Source organism: Schistocerca americana, chromosome 4 (genome assembly GCF_021461395.2).
Source record: "Schistocerca americana isolate TAMUIC-IGC-003095 chromosome 4, iqSchAmer2.1, whole genome shotgun sequence".
Lineage (NCBI taxonomy): Eukaryota > Metazoa > Arthropoda > Insecta > Orthoptera > Acrididae > Schistocerca > Schistocerca americana.
In genome coordinates, this window is record NC_060122.1 from 694,247,223 (window position 1) to 694,272,380 (window position 25,158).

At 42.9% G+C, this 25,158-nt stretch overlaps 1 protein-coding gene across 1 annotated transcript in view; it reads left to right on the forward strand.

Moving 5' to 3' along the window:
- Window positions 1–25,158, forward strand: part of LOC124613713 (papilin) — a 232,959-nt gene that overhangs the window by 148,730 nt on the left and 59,071 nt on the right. Inside the window, exons 6-7 of the mRNA XM_047142433.1 lie at window positions 7,858–8,033; window positions 12,962–13,085. Of these exons, the coding sequence (XP_046998389.1) occupies window positions 7,858–8,033; window positions 12,962–13,085 (300 nt within the window). The remainder of the gene's footprint in view (window positions 1–7,857; window positions 8,034–12,961; window positions 13,086–25,158) is intronic.

A 25,158-nucleotide genomic window follows, 5' to 3' on the forward strand; every position in this document is an offset into this window, starting at 1 on the left:
TTACGAAATTTGCAATGAGTATGACGTGAAGTGAACTACTTTTCGATACTTACATAATTTATAATGTTTGTTACGTTTTCATCTTCTCTGTAGTATCTGTGTGTAGATCACTTAAGTCTAAATTATTTTAAGTTGCTGTCAATTTGGAGCCTTTTTAAAACCTTTCAATAGTCTCGGTGGTCGTAATTGGTTAGGTTAGTAGGTACAGCACTTTTTCGTGAAAGGCAAAGTTCCCGAGTTCGAGCCTCTGTCCAACACGCAGTTTTAATTTGTCAAAATGTTTCAGTGTGGTGACTAATAGCGCCGTACTTTTCCCAATACTGTGGTCGAAACTCTAAATCTTTCAGATAGCTACAGGGCGCATCGTGGGCTTCGGAGCACTGGCAAGTTTAGCCATATCTCGAGATACAAACTGCCCGCAAAAAGAAGAACTCAACGAAGCTATTTCATGATTGAGTGACAGTTGTCCTCGTATTGATTTTATTCATTATTCTATGCTGGCAAATCTGCCCACAGAAGCGAAAGAATTGCTCTTCTACAATTTTAATCGCTATTGGATGCACAAGGACCTATTAGCCACGCAAGTAATAGTACCAATCCTGAAAAAATGGTAAAGATCCAAATGTGGCCTCCAATTATCGACTGATTGCTTTGTCGTCGTGTGTTGCCGAAACGCTGGAACGAATGGTCAGAGGGAGATTGGAATGGTGGCTTGGAAATCGTAATTTGATGCCTCGGAGGCAGTACTGCTTCAGAAAAGGCAAAGGGGCTGGGGGCAGTCTGCACTTGCTTGCTATGCTGTGAATATTAGGTCGGCCTTTCAAATAAAACAGCGAGCGCTGTCTTTCTAGACGTTAAGAGAGCTTTCATATACCAATTCTCTTGGACAAACGGGCACGGTTCGGTATTATGCAACGGGTGATTCATGGCATCAGTACTCTGGCCGCTCAAAAACGCACCTACATCTGGTACAAAGGAAATATGATTTGACCCTTCCTTGTCTCCTGCCTCAGGGTGCAAATATAAGCCACCTCCTCTACACGCTGTTGGTCTAGAACGCACATTCGCCCCCCCCCCCCTCCCAAAAAAAAACTGCAGTATGCAGACAGTGTCTCTGTTTATTCCACTGCCGCTTCGTCTTCTCAGGACAATGCGGCATTACAACCAATGCAACCAATGCATACGTTGATGAGAGGCTATTTGATAATGGGCGGGAGATTTCGGCTGAGAAATCAGTAATCGTCCTCTTTTACATGTCGGCATCGACTGGTACTGATGGTCACACTTTGTGTGGAAAGTACACTTTCCACAAAACTCTGACTCTCGAATCCTAGGGTGATATCTCACTCACGCTTAAGCTGGGCACCTCATATGTGATACTTTGTTACCAAGTGTGAAGAAGACTTAAATGTAATTCGATCACTCACCTGCGTATGGTGGGGAGCGCACCATGTACCGGGGGATTATGCGATCAGGGGAGATGTTTGTACCAGCTTTCACACTTGGTCACCTCTCATACCTTCTATACGATATTCATCGATTTTGTCTCTTTTTGACTACGGTATTCATTCAGTCAGCTGTCATATTCCAGTCTACTATTGCAAGATAAACTGTTTGGAAAGTGCTAATGTCAATATCGGCTTCAGTCTTCTCGTTAGAGCTCAGTGGCCTTGTTTTGTTTGTGTATATACCGATGTATCCAAATTTCCGCACGAAGAGTATGCTGGATGAACATGCCTCTGCCCTCAGATTCTGATACGAGAAACCTTCGAACTGCCCACAAGGGCTTTTATATTTACGGCGGAGACAGTGGCACTTCTGGAAGCTCTTAAGTCTATCTCTTCCAGTTCCTTCCCCAAGTTATTAACTGTGGCTGATTCTCAAAGTGTCCTTCAAAATGCTCAACATAAGAGGTGGAACAAAACGACTAACCGCTGTATCTTGAATGCGGTTTCGGAATACATTCGCAGCACACGCATGGGGCGGGCAATCTGTTTGCTGTGGGTGCCTTCCCACTTAGGTAGCTATAATGAGGAATTTGATGCACTAGCCAAGGAAGCGACATCTGTAGGCAGTGTCCTGGACCTGATATTACCTTACACAGACTACTCACGTGAGTTCAAGAGATACGCAAAACGACAATAGCAAGAGATGTGGTACGTTTCCCAGCAAACGGTAGGTGGTTATTACACAGAGCTCCATCTTCGGATTCCTTCACGGCCGTGGTTCAAGAGGACACATTTGGACCGAACCACGATTTCTACTAGGATAGGACTTCGCTTCAATTTCTCCACTTTTCCTCAACATCTACATCGAATCAACGTTTTCTCTTCGTCGGCTTGTGAGTGTGATCCTAAGTAGGAAACTGATGTCAACAACATCTTGTATATGTGTCACCAATTTGACTGTGAACGGTTGGACTTCCTCAAGGCATTGCTGATTATGGGATAGCACCTTCGTAAATCAGCCTCTTCTCTTTAATTTACCAAATGTACTCGCCTTTACGAAATGATTGTTATGTTCGTAAGAGTACTGGGCACAGCAATGGTGTATCACAACACAGTTTTAACTACTTTTGAATCTTATTATTGTAAAAATGTGGTGGACACAGCTGTGACGGTTTGAACTTTCTCTGCTTGTAAATATGGATTTCTGTATTCTTTTATTCAATTCTACGTACGTTGTAGTAATGTTTTATTAATGGCTAAATCGAGTTTCTACTCGGGAAAAAAAAAATTCTTCTCTCGTGTCTCAAAGCGAGGCTGGTTATGCTATTTAAGACGGTTTTCTGAAGTGTATTCCTGTTAACAGTTAATCCTGGTCTTCTTGAAAACGCTGCATTTTTAACTTTAGAAGCAGAACGTCACTTACGATGCCTCTGGTGCCTCACATCTGTACAAGTGCGTGTGTATTCTGACCGCGGCCGTGGCCGCGAGGGAAATTTAGACCGGCGCGTCGGAAGCTCGGAAAACGAGACGAAGATAAGTTTCATTCTTTCGCTAAATTTTTTACTGTGGTACATTTGTTTGTCTTCTGGACTTTGCGTCCAGTTCCGCCACTTATAAAATAAACGTCTTCAAGTTTCTGTGACGAGAAATGCTACATTTTCCACAACTACTCGTAACGAATCATGGTCTGCTTCATTGTGGCCACATCACAGACGAATGTGTGGTGTTTTTGAATGAAGTGCCACCAACATCCACGAAGCAGGTATTTGTCTGCTTTGAAACACAACCGGTTAACGGACACATGTTTCAAATTCATTGCCCAATCAAGACCTCGTATTACCAGAAAGATTCATTTCCAACTGTTGGTTTCCTACGATCAAATACTCCGTTACGGTCCTTAAAGTTAGGGACAGCCTAAATAGAAACGGTATGTGTCCATTTAAGATCGACCTGACGAGTTGCACTATGTGAGTTGCATCGTTATATTTTCGTGACATATTATTTGATCCATTGCATTTCGGGAGTGCAGCCACATAAAATCCTTCAACTTACAATTCAGCCGTGTACCTTTCGACCATCTTGCGAGTGACGTGTCAGAATGAAGCTGCTGCACTTGTATTAGCTATTTTAAACACGAGACCATTTTCTATGATTGCGGCCACAGAATACAATTGGGCCTTAGATGTTTTTCGGTGACAAAGAGATCTATATGAAGTGATCTATCGGTAAATCCTCTACCCATGTTGAAATCTGAAATATCAAAGGAACAATAGGAGCTGCACTACAGTAGCGTCTTTACTTTTTGAGCAAAGAAAAAGGGTCTGATTCCATGCGGTGTCTTATGTGCAACCGAAATCCCTATTAAATATATCCTTCGCCAAATGAACGTCCACCTTTCAGAGCTGAGACCCAAAATTATGAAGTGGACGCTAGAATTTCGTCATTGTCGTACATCTCAGTGTGGCTAATGTCAGTGCTTTGCCACAGCTGATATATTGGTCTATAATAGCCATGTGTGCCCCTCGTTATGGGACATACGCGTCTTCAGCACGGTGTATAAACAGTCATAGTCGAAAGGAATCTTGTGGTCCCCACTTATCCATGACGGAACGCCAAATTGCTCCGGTCTTCAATTGGGGGTGAATATTCACTGTAGTTCTCTGTCCAGGATGCGACTTGTTTTTGACGACAGGCTTCCCATATTAAGCAAATTAAAAAACAATTTCGTGAAGTAGTTGGTCTAAAAGGAAGAAATGAATTGTGACTGGAAATCATCTACAGAAAATGTAGAGCCAACTGAGAATTTAAAATTCCGTCTTTATCGTAGAAGGCCAACTACCTTGCCGCAGTGGCAACACCGGTTACCGTCAGATCACCGAAGTTAAGCACCGTCGGGCATAGTCAGCACTTGAATGCGTCACCGTGCTGGTCTTCTGAGTGCTGTGGGCAAGAGGGGTGCACGCAGCCCTTGTAAGGCCAATGAAGGAGCTACTTGACTGAGAAGTAGCGACACCGGTCTCGAAAACTGACAACGGTCGGCAGAGCGGTGTGCTGATCCCATGCCAATATGTATCGCCATCCGCTGACGCCTGCGGGCTGAGGACAACATGGCGGCCGGTCGGTACCGTTGGACCTTGGACCTTAAAGTCCTAATCGGATGATCTTTGATTCTTTTTCTTTTTCAACTTAATCTCAGAATATTAAGGAGTACTAGAGGATATTTCTCTGGTGGGTTATGTAGCTCAGCATTGAATTTTAGATTTTCAGTCAGCTCTTCATACTGTAGATGATTATAAGTCTCATTCAAAGATGCGTTAAATGTTTCTCTAAGCTGTTGCATCTCTTACTTCTAGAGACTTTATTTCATAAAATATTGGACTGTTTTCTTCGTTTTTTTTTAATTTCAATTTTCATACAGGATGGATGAAATAGTATAATTAAACGGCATTATTCGTTTGAAGGAACTAAATAATTTTTTTCAAAGGTAAGGTTCACGGTGGTCAGTTTGAAACTCCATTTGCCAATTTCCACTCTTCGCTTGGCTATGAAAATTCACGAACATCAATTGTTTAGTATCTAAGGGGTATTGTTTTGGCTCCGCTCAAAGACAGTTAAATATCGCACCAATGTAACTTTTTAAGCGCAAAATAGCTGTTCAAGAAATGACAAATGATTGTAGCGCCTGCGGTAATATGGACCCTCCGGAGTACAAACTGTGGGACTTTGTGGACCACTAAGACACAGCGGATTATGGTCTACAGGCACTGAGGATGCTGGACCCCAAAGGCATCATGGAGTAGAAAGTGGGCCTGCACCTCACGATAGCACTACAACCGCAGCGTCCAGAAAGGCCAAGGAGGACTTCACGAGACAATCAGTCACATTTCAGCAAGTTGCCAACCGGGCAAGGCAGCATTCTGATCACTGGACAGAAGGCAACAGACGTAAGGATAATGACTGAATGAAACTCTTTTCAGGACTGTTCACTGTGTTGGTGCAAGTGATTACGGATATGTGGATTCTAAGAAGATATAGCGAATCCTGAAATTAGTGTGCCACAGAGGAAACGGTACTGCCACGGTGCCCTGCGTCCGGAGAATATAGCAGACAATGAGTGTTGACTACGTTTATTGGAGGGCGGATACAGCGGTGGAAACAAATTAACAAAAGTAACTGTAGTACCAAAAATACTACTAGGAGTTGGGTAATTAGTTAAAACGTAAACTGTATTTTTTTGTAATGGTTGTAAGTGTGGTAATATGCTTTTTCTATGTCTTTGCTGTAATATTATGGTTTTCTTGTATTACTGTTGTTATTTTGCGATTTTTTCTTTGTAGTTTTTGCTAGTGCTACACATAAATGATTATTCTATACTCTTTTGACAATAGTCAAAAATTTAGGAGGAGGAGATTAGTGTTTAACGTCCCATCGACAACGAGGTCATTAGAGACGGAGCACAAGCTCGGGTTAGGGAAGGATGGGGAAGGAAATCGGCCGTGCCCTTTCAAAGGAACCATCCCGGCATTTGCCTGAAGTGATATAGGGAAATCACGGAAAACCTAAATCAAGATGGCCGGACGCGGGATTGAACCGTCGTCCTTCCGAATGCGAGTCCAGTGTGCTAACCACTGCGCCACCTCGCTCGGTCAAAAATTTAAGTTACATGGCCTACTTCAGTTTTGCAGATTGTAAGCTGTAATTATGAATAGTGAATAAATCAGTAAATGAATGAAAGTTCACTCGGAGTATGGATGGATATTAAAAGGCCAAAATATTAATAAGATAAATAGAGATTTGGCGGTTGCAGGCCAAAAAACTAAGTACCGGGTGATCAAAAAGTCAGTATAAATTTGAAAACTTAATAAATCACGGAATAATGTAGATAGAGAAGTACAAATTGACACACATGCTTGGAATGACATGGGGTCTTCAATTAGAACCAAAAAAATACAAAAGGTCAAAAAAATGTCCGACATATGGCTCTTCATCTGATCAGAATAGTAATAATTAGCATGACAAAGTGAGACAAAGCAAAGATGATGTTCTTTACAGGAAATGCTCAATATGTCCACCACCATTCCTCAGCAATAGCTGTAGTGGAGGAATAATGTTGTGAACAGCACTATAAAGCATGTTCGGAGCTATAGTGAGGCACTGGCGTCGGATGTTGTCTTTCAGCATCCCTAGAGATGTCGGTCGATCACGATACACTTGCGACTTCAGGTAACCCCAAAGCCAATAATCGCACGGACTGAGGTCTGGGGACCTGGGAGGCCAAGCATGACGAAAGTGGCGGCTGAGCACACTATCATCACCAAACGAAGCGCGCAAGAGATCTTTCACGCGTCTAGCAACATGGGGTGGAGCGCCATCCTGCATAAACATCGTACGTTCCAGCAGGTATTTATCAGCAAGGCTGGGGATGATGCGATTCTGTAACATATCGGCGTACCTCTCACCCGTCATAGTAGCAGTTACAAAACCAGAATCACACATTTCCTCGAAGAAAAAAGGCCCGATAACGGTAGATGTGGTAAATCCAACCCATACCGTGACTTTCTCGTCGTGCAATGAAGTTTCCACGACAGTTCTTGGAATTTCGGTAGCCCAAATTCTGCAGTTGTGGGCACTGACAAACCCTCAGAGCGTTAGATGAGCTTCGTCGGTCCACAACACAACCAATCGTCATCTTCCGCCATCTTTTGAAACGCCCACACCGCAAATGCCCTCCGCTTCACTAAATCGCCAGGTAATAGTTAATGATGCCGATTGATTTTGTGCGAATAACATCGGAGGGTACGCCTCAGTGCCAACCAAACAGTAATGTATGGAATGCCGGTGCGTCGTGCGACTGCACGAGCGCTGACGTCCCCGTGCATAGACGAACCCGCTACAGTCTCCATTTCTTCCTGAACCTACTCAGCAACATTACGCATGTGCTCGGTCGGCCACTACGGGTTCTATCGTCTAAACAACCCGTGTGGCTTCGAACTTCGAAATCATTCTCGCCACAGCTGCATTTGTCAACGCACCTTTACCCGTTAGAATCCCCTACCAATGGCGATAGGATCGTAATGCTAGCACATTCCCCATTCTGACAATATAGCTTCACTAAAAGCGCCTTTTCAGGTAACGTCAACATGCTGCGACTGCTGGCGCATCTGATTCTCTCTCTCATTACAGCTCCTTTTATACACGATTGTCATGTGTAGTCACTGACGTTTCGCTGTCCAGCGCCATCTGTCAGATATTTTGTGAACTTTGCTTTTTTTTTTTGTTCTATCTACATTATTCCGTGGTTTATTAAGTTTTCAAATTTATACTGACTTTTTGATCAACCGGTATCGTACAACGGTTTACAAAGAGTTTAGAGGTGTGGTCCTTTTGTTCCTGGCAGGGCCGGTCGCAGGGCACGGTGCTGAGCCTGCGGTCGCGCCGGCAGCAGGACGCCTACCTGTCGCTGGAGGTGTCCGGGGACGGCGAGGGCATGCGGCTGGTGCACGCCGCCACCAACGGCAGCACCCAGCTGGTGGCGCTGCCCGGCCTCAAGATCCAGGACGGCCGCTGGCACCACGTCGCCATAGGGTTAGCACCAAACATTGTGTCTCCTCCTTTTTTTTAGCCATGGATCTTATCACTAGCCGAATGCTATCATGAACTTTTTATTATTTTGTTATAAGCTTTTCATCGCTGTGCAACAACTACACCAAACATCTTTATTTATATGTCTTGTAGTCCCTGTCACACTACTGATTTCCCCCTCCCGCTCATATCAGCGCCACCTTAACAATGCTCTGGTGCCATAACATGTATCCTTGATACGACTAATGTAACAATTTTTATGGGGAAGGTCTTCTATATCCTTATTCCCTCACCATATCTCTGTAATACATGAGACTGTATAACGAATGAAGGGGCACTGAATCTGTGAGAAAATAAACTTATAGCACACCTTGACGAATTAATGTAAAATAAATTCTAAATACATTTAGTTCATACGTAAAGGCATACAAGGCAAATAAATAAGTGGTATTTATTGAACAAAGCTTTTCCGTACTAAATATAAAAATTTTTAATTAATTGCTAACTAATTGGCAAAAATTTTACATATTTTATGTTTGTACCATATATTTTCATCTTTTCCATTATTGTACCAGAAGATGGTCAATGTATCACCTAAACTTGTAATGACTGTTAGCATATTACAAGTTTGTTGGTGTATGAAATGAAATGAACTGTATTATCACTAAATTGACGGCTTTATACCGGATTTATATATCTACTGCAAATATAGACTCTAATGGCTGTTCTTCGGAAAGCCTGTATAATCTCATTTTTGTCTGAAAACAGATGGCTAAACTTCAGTGACAACTCAGTGTAGCATAACGTATTTCTTCAAACACAATTTAACTGTTTTCCTTTTACACAATAGCTAGAGTAGTTAGGGTAAGTTGAAAAGAGGGAAAAAGAAGGTGATATTTATATGTGCGTATGATAGTTCGAAGATAATATTTTGGTAAAACACTGCATCCTGCTGCGCGAAAAGTTCGTAACTGCCAGCAGCACTTCCTCGTCCGACACGGATCTTTGATCCTTCAAGGCTTTTCTTAGAACATCGAAAGTATGATAATTGCGTGGGGAGAGATGAGTATTACAGGGCGTTTACTCGTGTGTCTCCCACTCGAGTTGGCTAACGTGTGCGTTAAGACAATTGCGATGTGGATACGTGCGCCATCAAGGAGCTGCTACACCCCTTTCGCACCATACCACAACGAGCTGCAGACCAGCGTAAAGAATTGGCGGAAATCGCACGTAGCTGCCTCCAACGACGAAGTATTTGAATTCTTCTACAACTCTACGACAGAGATCTCAGCAGGAGCGGCTACTATACAGTGAAGTTAGTTCGAAGGTCTAGCTAATTGTTGCGAATAAAAGCTTTTTAGTTTCCACTGTGGTTTCCATTTTGCGACCGACTGGACTTTAATAAACGAATAACTCTCGTACGTTAGCACTAACTAGGACAATATTTCATACAATATTTCAATGACAACTCTTATCCACACATTTGCAACGATTTCGTCTTTGGCTCGTTTTTGAACCCTCATTTAATGTGACGTTCTTACTTCTATTATTACTTTCATTCGAGTCAGTTTTCGCAAAATTATTGATACCTTCTCTTATCGTCGATCTGTGATTACGAAGCATTTTCTCTAAACTCACAAGGATACCCTCTGTTTCGCAAGGGAGGAAGGATGTTGTTGATATGATCTTAAACGTTCAGCGCACATAAGGTCAGTTACTGCTATACGCACAATGGTGTATTTCAGTAGTAACTAGAGTGGAACACAGGAACGAAGGCCGGTATACAATAATTGCAGCCCAGGTAGGCACAGAAGTAGAGATAGATGATAATCAATTGCTAGAGTTGTAGTTTGCTTCCCGTCTCTCATTCATTCTCTCTCTGTTTTTAGCCTCACACTGTGATCATCGGTAACTTTATTCTGAGAATTGACTAAGATGAGTGATGCTCAACAAAACGAGATGTTACCATTTCAAACATAAGACATTAAACTGTTAATACCGCGTGAGTTGTATCTACTTCACTGAAACTGCACTACGTTCAGTAAGTAGCATTCTATTCTCTTTCATTTACCATTAGTTATGGAATCCATAAAATCCATTTGTTTGCACTCGCCCTATTCATATTCATCTGGCGGACCGTTGATGCAGCAGTTTGGTCCGGTAAACCCACCTCCTTCACTTAGTGACGTTTTATTCACATTGACGATTGTGTGACTAACAAATTGTCTAACGATGTAACTTCAGTAGCCCTACTCCTCCTCCCCTTTATTTTCTAAGACTGAATTTATCAAAAACTAAGAACAGTTATAACTGCCAGAAAAAAAAAGGAAAGGAAAGTAATGCAACTACTTGTCATTTCGCCACATTCAAAACAAGTGACCGAGCAACGTGGCGCAGTGGTTAGCACACCTTGACTTTGATTTCATTTCGAGAGGATTACCGTTCAAACCCGCGTTCGGCCATTCTGGTTTGGATTTTACATGATTCTTTCCGAATCCCTCCCCAATCCAACAGGACAGATGACATCGCTGTTAGATCTCTTCCCCCAAAGCAACCAACTAACCAACCAAATCAATTGCTACCACAACTGAACGAGAATTGTATTTTTAATTTACTCGTTATTTCTTTGAAAAAGTGTGCTACATTTTCCGCTTTAAGCAGTAAGAAAAGACTGTAAGCGCCTGCTAACCAACATATTCCTCATGAATGGAAATATTCTCATTACAACTGCAGTGGAAGTTACTTAACCGAAAGTTATCTTATACACATGTTTAAATGAATAACGCTTCGTAATTGAACTTCAAATAATTTCTTACATCTTATTAAATACTAAATCTCGTTTACACGTTTAACGGAATAACGTAGTCGATTTTTTTTCCTATTCGAATTGAAATGGCCGCTCGGAGTGGCCGCGTGGTTAGAGGCGTCAAGTCACGGATTTCGCGGGCCCTCCCACCGGAGGTTCGAGTATTCGAACGGGCTTGAGTGTGTGTGTTGTTCTTAGCAAAAGGTAGTTTAAGTAGTATGTAAATCTAGGGACCGATGACCTCAACAGTTTGGTCCCTTAGGAATTCACATGCAATTGAATTGAAGTGACGTCAAGAGAGAGTAACAATTCCTCTTTTTCTATTAAGTGATTTTTGATTATGAAACACAAGTAAAGTTGTCCAAACGCTTCTGTTTGAAATTATTAATTGCCTTGTAACTCTTGATCTACATTGCTGTCATTGCGATAAAATCCTTTTCCGCAGCTCGTGGTCGTGCGGTAGCGTTCTCGCTTCCCACGCCCGGGTTCCCGGGTTCGATTCCCGGCGGGGCCAGGGATTTTCTCTGCCTCGTGATGACTGGTTGTTGTGTGATGTCCTTAGGTTAGTTAGGTTTAAGTAGTTCTAATTTTTAGGGGACTGATGACGATAGATGTTAAGTCCCATAGTGCTCAGAGCCATTTGAGCCATTTGATAAAATCCTTGCGTTATGTGAGGTAATGGCAGTTGCAAAATGTCCAAGGAACGTGAAACTAATTTTAAAAAAAATTAAAAATTGATTCATTCCCGAGTTTATTAGGATTATAATCCACATGACATAAATGCAGTTGCGAGCGACAAATTTCTGAAACTTCCTAAGTTCTGTTCTCTTACAGTTTTGAGAATTAGCTCTTCTCCATCGCTTCACTAAAGTTATGCACAGAAAGAATTATTTTTCCCGCAACTTGCTCATTGGGTTATTCATCCTCTTTAACTTATTTTTGAAAGGTTACATCCATTTTAAAAAGGGGCAGCTGGTGATAATGAAGTATCGCTTTTGGTACTTTCTAATGTGTGACAGGAACAGGACCCCTACGTCACGGCTTGATGAGCTAAAAGATTGACAAGAAGTTCTTCTGCAAATAAGCGGGCCTCCACGACTAGAAGAATCAGAAATTGTGCCACTATTATTAGAATGGCCAGTGGACAACCGTTTACAGAATTATGGGAAAACTATTTACTAAATCACCTTAAATATGTTTGAAAGTTTACGACAAAAACCTCATTGGCAAGTTCCATCTCCGCAGTAACCATTAGACAAGGATCGTATGACAGATTGTTTGTTGTAACTCTTACGAAAAAAACTATCTTCAGAAGGAAAGGTAACCGACTCAAGCATTTCGGATGCGCTACACAGAATCCCTGGAGGAAATTTTATATTATCACCTTCCTCTTCCTCATATGGGAGCCACAAATTAGTGCTTTACAAAATTAACAGTTTCAGTAGTTATACCGAAATGCGTAAAACGTAAGAGCTGTGTGTGTGTGTGTGTGTGTGTGTGTGTGTGTGTGTGTGTGTGTGTGTGTGTGTGTGTGTGTGCGTGTGTGTGTGTGTGTGTGTGTGTGTGTGAAAGCATTTTGTTCACCGTGAGTCTAGCATGTGAATCAACTAAGCTATTAGTCTGAAGTATTCCTGGAATCGTTTAGTGTATCGTAAATCAATTTTCACTTGGATTAATTATGAGAAAGTCGTCACTAAACGACATGTAGTCTCCTTGCAAAGGTATTTTAATTACAGAATTCTTAAATGGAACCAGCAGCTGTTATTATTGCTGTCCGTACTTAATTTTTCATCCCGCGACTGAAACACTGTCCTTTCCATCACTGTTTCTCCGATTTATAGAATGAACAGTAGCATCGCAGGATTGCATCCTTGTCTTGCAAACTTACAGTTTGCATCCTTATTCACTTAGTTTAACGTTTCCTTTAGGAAGCACAATGCAACTCGACAAAAGTTTTTGAGATGTAACTTGCCAAACTTACCTATTAGATGCATGAAAGAGAATTTAATTCCACTCGATGATCAAATCATATCTTTTACGTTTCAAATATCCTCCTAGTCCATACAGCTGAGAGTAGTATGATAATTGATTAACTAAGTTTCGTCCTCTTTTTTTTCGTGCTCAGGCTACACGGAGACCACACGGTGCGCAGCTACCTGGACTGCCGCTGGGTGAGCACCAACATCCTGAGGAGGAACTCCTTGGACACGCCCCAGGACGCTGACGTCGTCATTGGCTACCTCTTCATGGTAAGTACCACCATCTTTAGAGAACGCCCAAGATACGACGTTTACATCTCTATACTTCTGCTTCTCTCCTAGGCGACAAGAAACCTCTCACGTAAAATTACAGTCCTACAGTCATCGAAAAAAGTCAACCAAAATTAATCATCAATTTGGTAAAACTGTTCTATGCTGGCAGTAATGTGGGTTTAGCTTGCAAAAATAATATGAAAATCTTATTTGGATCTCACAATTTGAACTCAATAAATAATTTTCCAACATGGGTGAATAAAGACCATAAACTAATAATATTTTCATCGATGAAGCTCGCAGCAAGGAAATAACTGTATACCTAGTAACAGATACTCTATCTGATCATGATACACAGTTAGGATAAGTAATTCAGAGCCTTAGAATGTTGATTATACTCATTGAAAATTAGTTAGAACAATTAATGAGACCAAAACTGAATATAAGCAGAACCAGTGACTTAAAATTTGTGTCACAGCTGGGACTTGAACCCAGGTTTCCTGCTTACTAGGCAGATGTGCTACGACTATATCAAGGGAGCATTGTGACTACCACAGCTGCATAGACTACCTAAATCCAATGCCTTCTTTAATACGAACTTCAATTCAAGACTTCAGCCCATCCCGGGTTCGATTCCCGGCGGGGTCAGGGATTTTCTCTGCCTCGTGATGGCTGGGTGTTGAGTGATGTACTTAGGTTAGTTAAGTTTAAGTAGTTCTAAGTTCTAAGGGACTGATGACCATAGATGTTAAGTCCCATAGTGCTCAGAGCCATTTTGAACTTCAGCCCATTCTCCCTTTTCATATGTCTCCGGAAAAATGTAATTTCATCAGATCAATAGATCTGAGGTACAGGTGGGATCTCCCCAATACGTGCAAAGTTGAGGTGCCAGTCCAATGTCGGAGAGCTTCGGCAATAGTGATGATGTCAGAAAGGGTAAATGGGCTGAGGGTTTCAACTGAAGTGTTTCTTGGGGAGCGCATTGGACCTAGGCAGTCAATGCAGCTCTGGCAGCCATAATCCTACGTTTGTGTACAGCCTAGGACATCTGCCTGATATGCAGAAGACCCGGACTCAAGCCCTGGCCATGGCATAAATTCAAATTCACTGCTTCAGCTTTTCGTGCTCCGCTATTTTTTCTGTACACTGGTTTACTTTGTTTAATTGTATGTGCTAAAATATGTTGTTGCGAGCAAATGAGATTAATTATCATTATACTGGATCTGGCTTCGTATTAAATGAAGACAGTATTGTTACTGTAACTCAACAGAATGCACAACATATCCATCTCTGCTACAACTACCGTAAAGATGTTCGAATTTATTTCTGTTATCAAAAATAACGAAGTAACCGTACGCAATGTACCTCAAACTTTGGAGTGGATTTTTCGTCAACATTAATTATTAATCAGTACCACGGCTAATACTAGAGCATGAGACTATCATTATTAACAAGAAAATAGTTTTTCTACAACTTTTACCAGTCCATAAGTTTTGCATTATAGCGGTATGATTGCCCTTATTATCAGATTTGAATCTGCTGCGTCGGCGGCTCGTTCCGCCGTGTCGCAGTTCTGCACCACGAACACTACTTAAAAAGCTGAAAATGTTTTAAATAAATGGGTAATATACCTGGCAAACTTTCTAATAATACCATGCGAGTTCTCATTAAATAACTATATTGAACTATATTTAAAACTCGAACAATGACAAGTTCACACACCTTTCTTTATAATCAGCACATAATGGCGTCCTGTTTACAGTCTTGACAAATGAAAGCTACCAATGCGATAAACATAGCCCCACAGGTTCCTCCTCTCTACGTGAATCCAAGAAGACGACAAAGAAATTATTGTTCTTACACTACTATTTATACAATTTCTGATAGTCATGAAATCTCTGAATTTTTCTTTACTAATTCTTTTCTGTGGCGGTTTCACAACTCGCCGACACAGATATTATTTCACAAATCCAGTACTTAATCCTTTACAAATACAAAATATAGCATAATTGTCTCTATTCTATTACTGTTCAGAGTCCACAGACGTAATCAGTGCCTATGTATAAATAAAAGTGTAATTGCACAGTTATAAAGCATGTTTTACCAGGAAAAATTATAGGCTTCTATCCTTATCGGAGCTAAAGTCGAGACTCATATGTTTCTCGAGAAATGTAATTCCTTCAGGCTCCAGAACAAATGTTTCTAAGAACAGTTAGCAGGAGATGACATGAGATGATATTCATAATAAACCAAATGCCAAAATTAAATTAAATATTTTCCATGATAAATTAATGTAATTATATGATAATAGCTTTCCGAATATGCTAATCAGAAAGGACATCAAACAGCCAGAGTAAAAAGCAATTGATTTTTCGAGGAACTAAAATATGTACCTTGTAAAGGGAGAAGAGAAATTTATCTATTAAGAAGAGCAAATGAATGTCTTTCAGCAGTTGATAACTACAAAAACTACACAGGCTACGAAGAAGAGATATTTAAAAAATCGAGAAACATTCACATTATGTCAGAAATCAGACTTAAGTCTATATGTAATTTATTAATATTAAAGATAAAACAACTATATACATAGCAGGATAACTTCAGTATTCAGTTGAACTGAAGGGCAATAAATGGCGAGTCACAGGCAGCAAATTTGATTAATTATAATTTCTTAGGTACAGTAGAAAACATAGGGGCGAACAGTTAAAGAGAAAAATAGCACCTCTCATAAAGTTTTATCATACTCATTTATCACCAGAATTTCCTTCTGAAGTTAAGAAAATTATAGATTCTGTCATAAATAAAAATCCATCTACATTTGATGTGGTTTTCCAACAGAATACAAAATACTACCTCCCATATAATAAGTGCCGCCTTTTCTGAAAAATGTAACGCATGACTAAGGGCATTTTTCCAGGGAGATTGAGATACGCCATTGTTAAACCCCTCTTCAAGAAACGTGTTAGAAGAGATTTCAGTAACCAACCCGTTTCATTAGTCACACCACTATTCAAAAGTTTTGAGATGCCAGTGTATTCTCAAGTAGTATCCTACCTGATCAACAATAAGATCATCAGTAAATCATGGTTGGGATGCCAGAAGGTTTGCTCGAACGAGACTGACGTTTACCTGTGCGCTAACCAAATATTGGAAGCATTAAAAAGCAAAATAGCATCGGTTAGTATCGGTCTAAGGCATTTGACTCAGTGAATCACTATATTCTTCTAATTTAACAGGTTTTTTTTACAACTGATAGCGCAGTAAATCAATGGGAAATGTCATATCTAATTAAAAATGCAGACTGTTGTACTTCATAAGTCAACCAACGTAAGCAGGGAGCTTCTTCTGACTATGGAGAAGTCACTTACGGGATTCCACAAGGCTCTGTGGGAATCGCCAGAAGAACATCTGAGAGTAAACAGTGAAACGCAGCATTATTCTGTGACGACGAGCGCACGGATTATCTGCTATACTGTTCTTACTGTTCTTTTTTACGACTTAGATTCTTCAGTTGATTGGCGTTTGAGCTTTAAGAAACAAAAAGTCATTGCCTGATTACTTCGTTGGACCTCTTTAGCAGACACAGATAAGCTGTAGTTGGCTAAAGTGGTGACCAGCATACTGAATTCCGTTGTAGACGAACAAATGCAGCACCGTTCAGTATCGTCAACCGCAGAGTCGGAGCATCCGTGCGACACATAGAGTACAACGGATCGGCGTTACGCTTTGTTGAAGCACATCGAAGATTTACGAGACACAGAAAACCAGGAAAATGTTGCGTTGAACTCTTCTATTGCATCAAGGAACACCCGTTCGGTGGATAACAGTATCAAGATGAAGATACCCCCACCATGTTCATTCCTGAAATAGAAATATTAAAAAAAGTAGGAAGATTTTTCTGTTTAGCGAAAGTGACAAAAAGCAGATTTCAGAGTACTTGACGTCTCAACACAAAAGTTTTGTCTCAAGTACAGGTAGTGCTGAGAATCAGTGGACAAAGTTCAAAACCATCAACAATATGCATTAGATGAGTATGTGCCAAGCAAGATCGTACGAGATGGAAAAGAGCCACCGTGGTACAACAACCGAGTTAGAAAACTATTGCGGAAGCAAAGGGAACTTCACAGCAAACATAAACATAGCCAAAGCCTTGCAGACAAACAAAAATTACGCGAAGCGAAATATAGTGTGAGGAGGGCTATGCGGGAGGCGTTCAATGAATTCGAAAGTAAAGTTCTATGTACTGACTTGGTAGAAAATCCTAAGAAATTTTGGTCTAATGTCAAAGCGGTCGGTGGATCAAAATAAAATGTCCAGACACTCTGTGACCAAAATGGTACTGAAACAGAGGATGACAGACTTAAGGCCGAAATACTAAATGTCTTCTTCCAAAGCTGTTTCACAGAGGAAGACTGCACTGTAGTTCCTTCTCTAGATTGTCGCACAGAAGACGAAATGGCAAATATCGAAATAGACGACATAGGGATAGAGAAACAATTAAAATCGCTCAAAAGAGGAAAGGCCGCTGGACCAGATGGGACACCAGTTCTATTTTACACAGAGTACGCGAAAGAACTTACCCCCCTTCCTGCAGCGGTGTACCGTAGGTCTCTAGAAGAGCGTAGCGTTCCAAAGGATTGGAAAAGGGCACAGGTCATCCCCGTTTCCAAGAAGGGACGTCGAACAGATGTGCAGAACTATAGACGTATATCTCTAACGTCGATCAGCTAAAGAATTTTGGAACACGTATTATGTTCGAGTATAATGACTTTTCTGGAGACTAGAAATCTACTCTGTGGCAATCATCATGGGTTTCGAAAAAGACGATCGAGTGAAACCCAGCTCGCGCTATTGATCCACGAGACTCAGAGGGCCATTGACACGAGTTCCCTGGCGGATGCCGTGTTTCTTGACTTCTGCAAGGCGTTCGATACAGTTCCCCACGGTCGTTTAATGAAGAAAGTAAGAACATATGGACTATCAGACCAATTGTATGATTGGGGTGAAGAGTTCCTAGAACACAGAACGCAGCATGTCACTCTCAATGGAGATTTCAGGTGTGCCGCAGGGGAGTGTCTTGGGACCGTTGCTATTCACAATATACATAAATGACCTTGTGGATAACATCGGAAGTTCACCGAGGCCCCCTGCGGATGATGCTGTGGTATATCGAGAGGTTGTAACAATGGAAAATTGTACTGAAATGCAGGAGGATCTGCAACGAATTGACGCATGGTGCAGGGAACGGCAATTGAATCTCAATGTAGACAAGTGGAATGTGCTGCGAATACATAGAAAGAAAGATCATTTAGTTACAATATAGCAAGTCAGCAACTGGAAGCAGTTAATTCCGTGAATTATCTGGGAGTAGGCATTAGGAGTGATTTAAAATGGAGTGATCATATAAAGTTGATCGTCGATAAAGCAGATGCCAGACTGAGATTCATTGGAAGAATCCTTAGGAGATGTAATCCGAAAACAAAGGAAGTAGGTTACAGCACACTTGTTCGCCCACTGATTGAATATTGCTCACCATGTGGGATACATACCAGATGGGGTTGATAGAAGAGAGAGAGAAGATCCAACGGAGAGCAGCGCGCTTCGTTACAGGATCATTTAGTAATTGCGAGAGCGTTATGGAGATGATAGATAAACTCCAGTGGAAGACTGCAGGAGAGACGCTCAGTAGCTCGGTACGGGCTTTTGTTGAAGTTTCGAGAACGTACGTTCACCGAGGAGTTAAGCAGTATATCGCTCCCTCCTACGTGGTTCTCGCGAAGAGACCATGAGGATAAAATCAGAGAGATTAGAGCCCACACAGAGGCATACCGACAATCTTTCTTTCCACGAACGATACGAGACTGGAATAGAAGGGAGAACCGATAGAGGTACTTAAAGTGCCCCTCGCCACACACCGTCAGGTGGCTTGCGAAGTATGGATGCAGATGTAGATGTAGATCTGACTTTCCAGTACAACGGCGTTGTAATCGAAGGGACCAAATTTATGACCGCCCTTAGAGAACTTGGCGATAAAACACCAACGATTTGCGTAGATGTAATCCTCCGCCCGCCCGCCGCGCAGAAGTATACACTTTTTAAACAGTTACTCCTTGAGCGGCTACATCGACGATGGAACAACGTACCCAACAATTACTGCATGGTGAAAAGAGGGGAGTTAAGTCGTCTTAGGAATTTTGGTGGCTCATGTGAAGCTTAGTCGACGACACCGAGTTTCCAGGTACGACACTACAAGATGTATGGCGTGTACAGCTGCCAGAGGGAGTAAGAACGGCTGTGGCGCTTTCCGACGCACGTGACATTTCGTCGTTGCTCTCACTAACGGACAAGGTCTATGCCACGTTAAACGCAGGGCATAGGTCGTCTGTGACATTCCAACGCAGCAGGACAGATCTACAGGAAGCTGCAGCGATACGACGACTCCAAGAAACGGACGTTACTCAACAACTGGACGAGCTACGAAATCATACTGATGGCTTACGGCGTCAGATATCGACACTGTTCGGAGGTAAGGCAGACACATACAGGAAGAACAAGAACAAGGAAGATAGCAGCGTGTCTAAGGAGCGTATCTGTTGGTACCACCGTCACTTCGGAAACAAGGCGACGCTCTGCATATCACCCTGCACTCGGCAACAGCGCTGGCCGTAGGCGTCTCCGCTCGCGAGTTAGAGCACCATCGCGTACCAATGCGAGGTGAGAGCGGTGATAGGCAACTGCTAGTGAGTAATCTTTCTTCTTTACTCTCACTGCCACATCGACTTTTTTTCACAGATGTTAAATCTGGCCGCGCTTATTTAATCGAGTCGGTCGGACGTCAGTGCATTGCCTGTTAGAAGTTGCGATGTGAAGCTTCTTCCATCTCAATCAGAACTCACAGGAGCAACAATGACTTATGGAAAACGCCAAGAGAGATGTAGACCTCGGATTCCAAGAACGTTTATCACGGGACTTTCGTGATAACTGATGAGTCAGACGCAATATTTGGTGGAGATTTCTTGTTTCTTTATGCAGTTTAAGTCGTTATTGGTTCGTCGAGCACCCGTCGGGGTACGCAGTGCATTAAAGGCACCCTAGGACGACTTTCTCTGCCTATGTTTGATGACAGACAGATGGTGACGTCCCACGTAGCAAACTGCAAATCCGTGCCGTGTGAGCAGACAGTAAAGCACAACACAGTCTACCACGACAGGACTACTCCCAGTCAACCGGGGTCTCAGCGCCCGCACCGGTTAGCTCCTGATCGTTTCGCCGCAGCTAAGGCGTAACTGGAAGATCTATTGAGCTCGGATGTTCGTAGATCCGACAACCCGTGGTCATCGCCAGTTCATCTAGCAAAGAAGAAATACGGGATCTGGAGACCATGTAGAGACTACCGGGCACTCAGTACTCGTACCATTCCCGGTAATTATTCGATACCACATACCACCGCTATTTTACGCCGGCACTGGCTGGCGCCACCTGGTTCAATGTCATTGATTGTCGGAAAGCATATCACCAGATACCAGTCGCACCTGCTAATATACCGAAAAGGGCTGTCACGACACCATTCGGCTTATTCGAATATCTCCGTATGCCGTTTTATTTGAAAAATGAAGCGCAAGCTCGGCAAGAGTTTGTCGACGAAGTGCTACGAGTGATTCACATATCTCGATGACATCCTGATTTTTTCGGCCTCCGAGAAGTTACACGAATTGCATCTAAAGACTGTTTGCCAATGCGTTGATGCATACGGCATTTCGGTCAACGGATCAAAGTATTTTCTTCGAAGACGTTAGGCGCCGTTGTTGGGATACAAGTGACAGCAGCCCGTATCAGCCCAGTGCCAGACAAACTTGCCACTATCGAAGAGATGGCTCGCCCCGTCGGTTATTACCAACTACGCCGGTTCCCTGGTGCAGTTAATCTCTACAGACAACATCTGCCTAACGCGGCTGCCATTCAGATATCTTTGACGTCAGCACTAGATGGCAAGAACGCAGTGGGCAAACGATCTTTGCAGTTGACATTAGAGATGTTAATAGCATTCGATAAGATCAAGGCGTGTCTACGTCAGGCAATCATGTTGGCACACTCGGCTTCTCAGGCGCGACTGGTGATTGTTATGGATACAAGCCAGAAAGCCATTGCCGCAGCTCTACGCCAGCACGTCGAAGGCCACTGGCAGCCCTTGGGCTTCTTCTCCCGTAAGCTTACGCCGTAAGAAGTTAAATAGAGCGCTTACGATAGGGACTTGCTGGAAATTTACGAAGCTGTCTGACACTCCCGGTCACAAGTGGAAGCCAGGCCGTTCACGGTTTTTACAGATCACAAGCCGATTGCTTTCGCCTTCAGTAGGAACAAGGATGACTGCTCATCGTGACAATTTAGACAACTTGAATTCATCACTCAATCCACTACAGACCTGCAGTATACGAAAGGAGCTAAGAACGTCATGGCGGACTACCTGCCTGGGTTGGAATCGATCTCTCAGGCTACTGACTACAAGAACTTAGCTGCTGAGCAAGGGGCAGAGGAACAACTAGCCGATTTCCGTTGCGACGGTACATCCGGGTGACGTCTGCGGCAGATGCACCTGCTGGTGAACGTTTCCGAGTTAGGTGTAACGTATTGCAGGAAAAACCGAGACCTTTGGTACCTGAGAATTTGCGACGGCAATTATTTGACAGTATCCATGGGCTGTCTCCTCCGGGAATAAACGCCAGCGTCAGACTGATGACGGACACATTCGCGTGGCCCAATAAAAAGATAGACTCTCATAGTTGGGCAAAAATTTAGATTGTCAGAGGGCCAAAGTTGGCACAAAGCGATAGGAGACTTCACACTTACGGCACTGCGTTTCACACATGTGCACCTGGTTACTGCGGAATCTGTATTTCCGTTGGAAAGATACCTTTACCTCCTCAATACAGTGGACTGCTTCACCAGAAGGGCGAAGGCGATTCCATCATTTCCACGGGAACGGTGGCACGGGTATTTCTTTCATCGTGGATTGCACGCTTCGGCTGCCCTTTATATGTCAAACTAGTGGCGGCAATTCGAATCAATGCTGTGGCGGCAATTCGGATCAATGCTGTTCTCAGAACTGGCCAACCCCTGCGGTTTCCACCACCATCAAATCACGGCTTACCACCCAACAAGCAATGGACTGGTGCAAAGCTGGCACACCAAGCCGCGTTAATCTGCCACTCACAATCTTGGTCGTTAGCTCTTCCACTAGGTATGTTGGGTCTTCGTATAGCATTAAAAACAGATTTAGGAGCATCCACTGCAGAATTGGTATATGGTGAACCCTTATGACTGCAGCAGAACTCAGCGCTGATCAAACTGGGGCGCGACGGACTGAATTGTCATATGTAATGCTAACAGTGCGCGGACATATGGCCAGACTTCGCCCATTCGCTGTCGCGAGACATGGGGCTGTAACTACGTACGTGCAGAAAGATCTGCAATCATGTTCACATGTGATGCTACGGATGGACGCTGTCAAGTCGCCGCCGCAGCCCCATGTTCTGGGCCTACAGAGTGCTCTTCCAGGACGAACATACCATGTATATAGATTCTAGCCGAGAGTAGTCTACTATTGTCAAATATAGGCCTAGAGTTGAGGAATAAATTTTGGAGAATGTACAATGGGAGCACATCATTGTATGGTAGTGAAACATGGAATGTGGGAAAACGAGAAAACAATAAAATCAAAGACTTTGAGATGCAATGCTACAGAATGAAGCAAAAAACTAGGTGGAGTGATAAGGTGAGGAACGGGATAGTCTCCACAGAATCAGCTCAGGGAAGAACATAAGGAAAATATTGGCAAAAAAAAAAGAGACAGGATGGTAGGACAGGTGCTATGATATCAGAGAATAGGTTCCATAGTACTAGAGGGAGCTGCAGACGGTAACTGTAGAGACTTTGTTAAGTCTTACAAATGTCTCAGGACGTTTGGCACAGGTGTTATTCTGAGAAGAGGTTGGTGGAAGAGAGGATTTCGTGGTGAGCCACATCACTTCTAGGAATCAATGGATAACCATCGGTGTTCTCCAGTGTTCTAAGTTCTTCTGTTATATGTAAAATTTAGGTCTTGTGCTATGACACGTTTCTAAACTGACTAGCGGATTTACATAAAAATTCGCCAGTTTAGTGTCTTACTCCACCCCTTCCACTTTCCCTGCCCCCACTATAAACTTCGGTGGACATCCTAAGCTAAGAGTGCAGTGTATTTTGATACTATATACAGGTTGTTCGGAAATTCCCGTTACAGACTACTGGGACTTGTAGAAGCGACTGAGTACATACTATTTCGAATAGGAATCCATGTCCGGAAACTTACGGTTTCCGTTTTACGACGATTTCAGTTCAGATGTGTAACGCTTCTGCGTCTGCTGATGGAGAGAGAAAAGCCTCAGAGCTGCTTGTCCTGGTATGGAATAGGATGGACAGGATGACGTGAAGCTGTGCCACTGAATGTCGCTTAGGAAATGTGGCTTCAGCATGATGGTGCGGCATCTCACATCTCACGTCGTTTCGGAGGCATCTCAGCAGACGATTTGGTAAAAGATGGATAGGCCAAAGTAATCGAATCGCCTGGCCGCCATTACCGCCGGATTTTACTTCTATGGACTACTTCGTATAGGGTCTTGTTTAATGTTGAATGTGCTAGAACTGCACCGTCAGAGAAACAGTTGCCGGCACGAATTCAGGCAGCTGCACTATAAATTGAAGAGACGCAAGGTGAGATAGAGAGTGTGTGCTAGAACATGCTCCCTAGGTACATTGCCTGTAACAACATTGATGGTTGCCACATCGAGCCAATGTTGTAATGCATCCAGTACTGTTCTGTAAGCAGAGTTAAATGTTTCTTTTATTTTGAAATAATGTAAATACGATATGTTCAAATGTTAATACAAACAAATATGCTTAAGTGAGAAGTGGATGTTTCGTTGGGTTTCCTTTAGAATCGTTACCTAATAATTGTACTGCGTCACGCCTAGTTCAATTCCTCAAGCAGAACTGGATGAGTTAAACGTCTCATTCGTTGCACAACGGAAGGTTTCCGGACATGGGTTTCTATTCCAAATATTATGTACTCACGACCCTCTATGAGTCCTAGAAGTTAGTAGCGGGAATTTCCGAAAACCTGTATTACTGCGTGGACTGAGTTATCAACCACGTTAACTTAGATATTCAGCATACTTATATACTACAGATACAATGAAGATACACCTGCCTAATATCGCTTAGGGCCCCCGCGAGCACGCAGAAGTGCCGCAGCACGACGTGGCATGGAGTCGACTAATGCTTGAAGAAGTACTGGAGGCAACTGACAACATGAATCGTCAAGGCTGACCATAAATCCGTAAGAGTACGAGGGGATGGAGATCTCATCTGAACAGCACGTGGCGTATGCTCAATAACGTTCATGTCTGTGGAGTCTGGTGGCCAGCGGAAGTGTTTAAACTCAGAAGAGTGTTCCTGGAGCCACGCTGTAGCACTTCCGTACGTGTGGAGTGTCGTATTATCCTGCTGGAATTGCCCAAGTCCGTCGGAATGCACAATGGACATGAATGGATGCAGGTGATCAGACAGGGTGCTTACGTACGTGTCACCTGTCATAGTCGTATCTAGACGTAGCAGGGGTCCCATATCACTCCAACTGTACACGCCCCACACCATTACAGAGCCTCCACCTGCTTGAACAGTCCCCTGATGACATGCAGGGCCTATTGATTCAAGAGGTTGTCTCAAAACCCTACAGGTCCATCCGCTCGATACCATTTGAAACTAGACTCGTCCAACCCGGCAACATTTGTCCAGTCATCGACAGTCCGCCGGCCGAAGTGGCCGTGCGGTTAAAGGCGCTGCAGTCTGGAACCGCAAGACCGCTACGGTCGCAGGTTCGAATCCTGCCTCGGGCATGGATGTTTGTGATGTCCTTAGGTTAGTTACGTTTAATTAGTTCTAAGTTCTAGGGGACTAATGACCTCAGCAGTTGAGTCCCATAGTGCTCAGAGCCATTTGAACCATTTTCATCGACAGTCCAATTTCGGAGTTG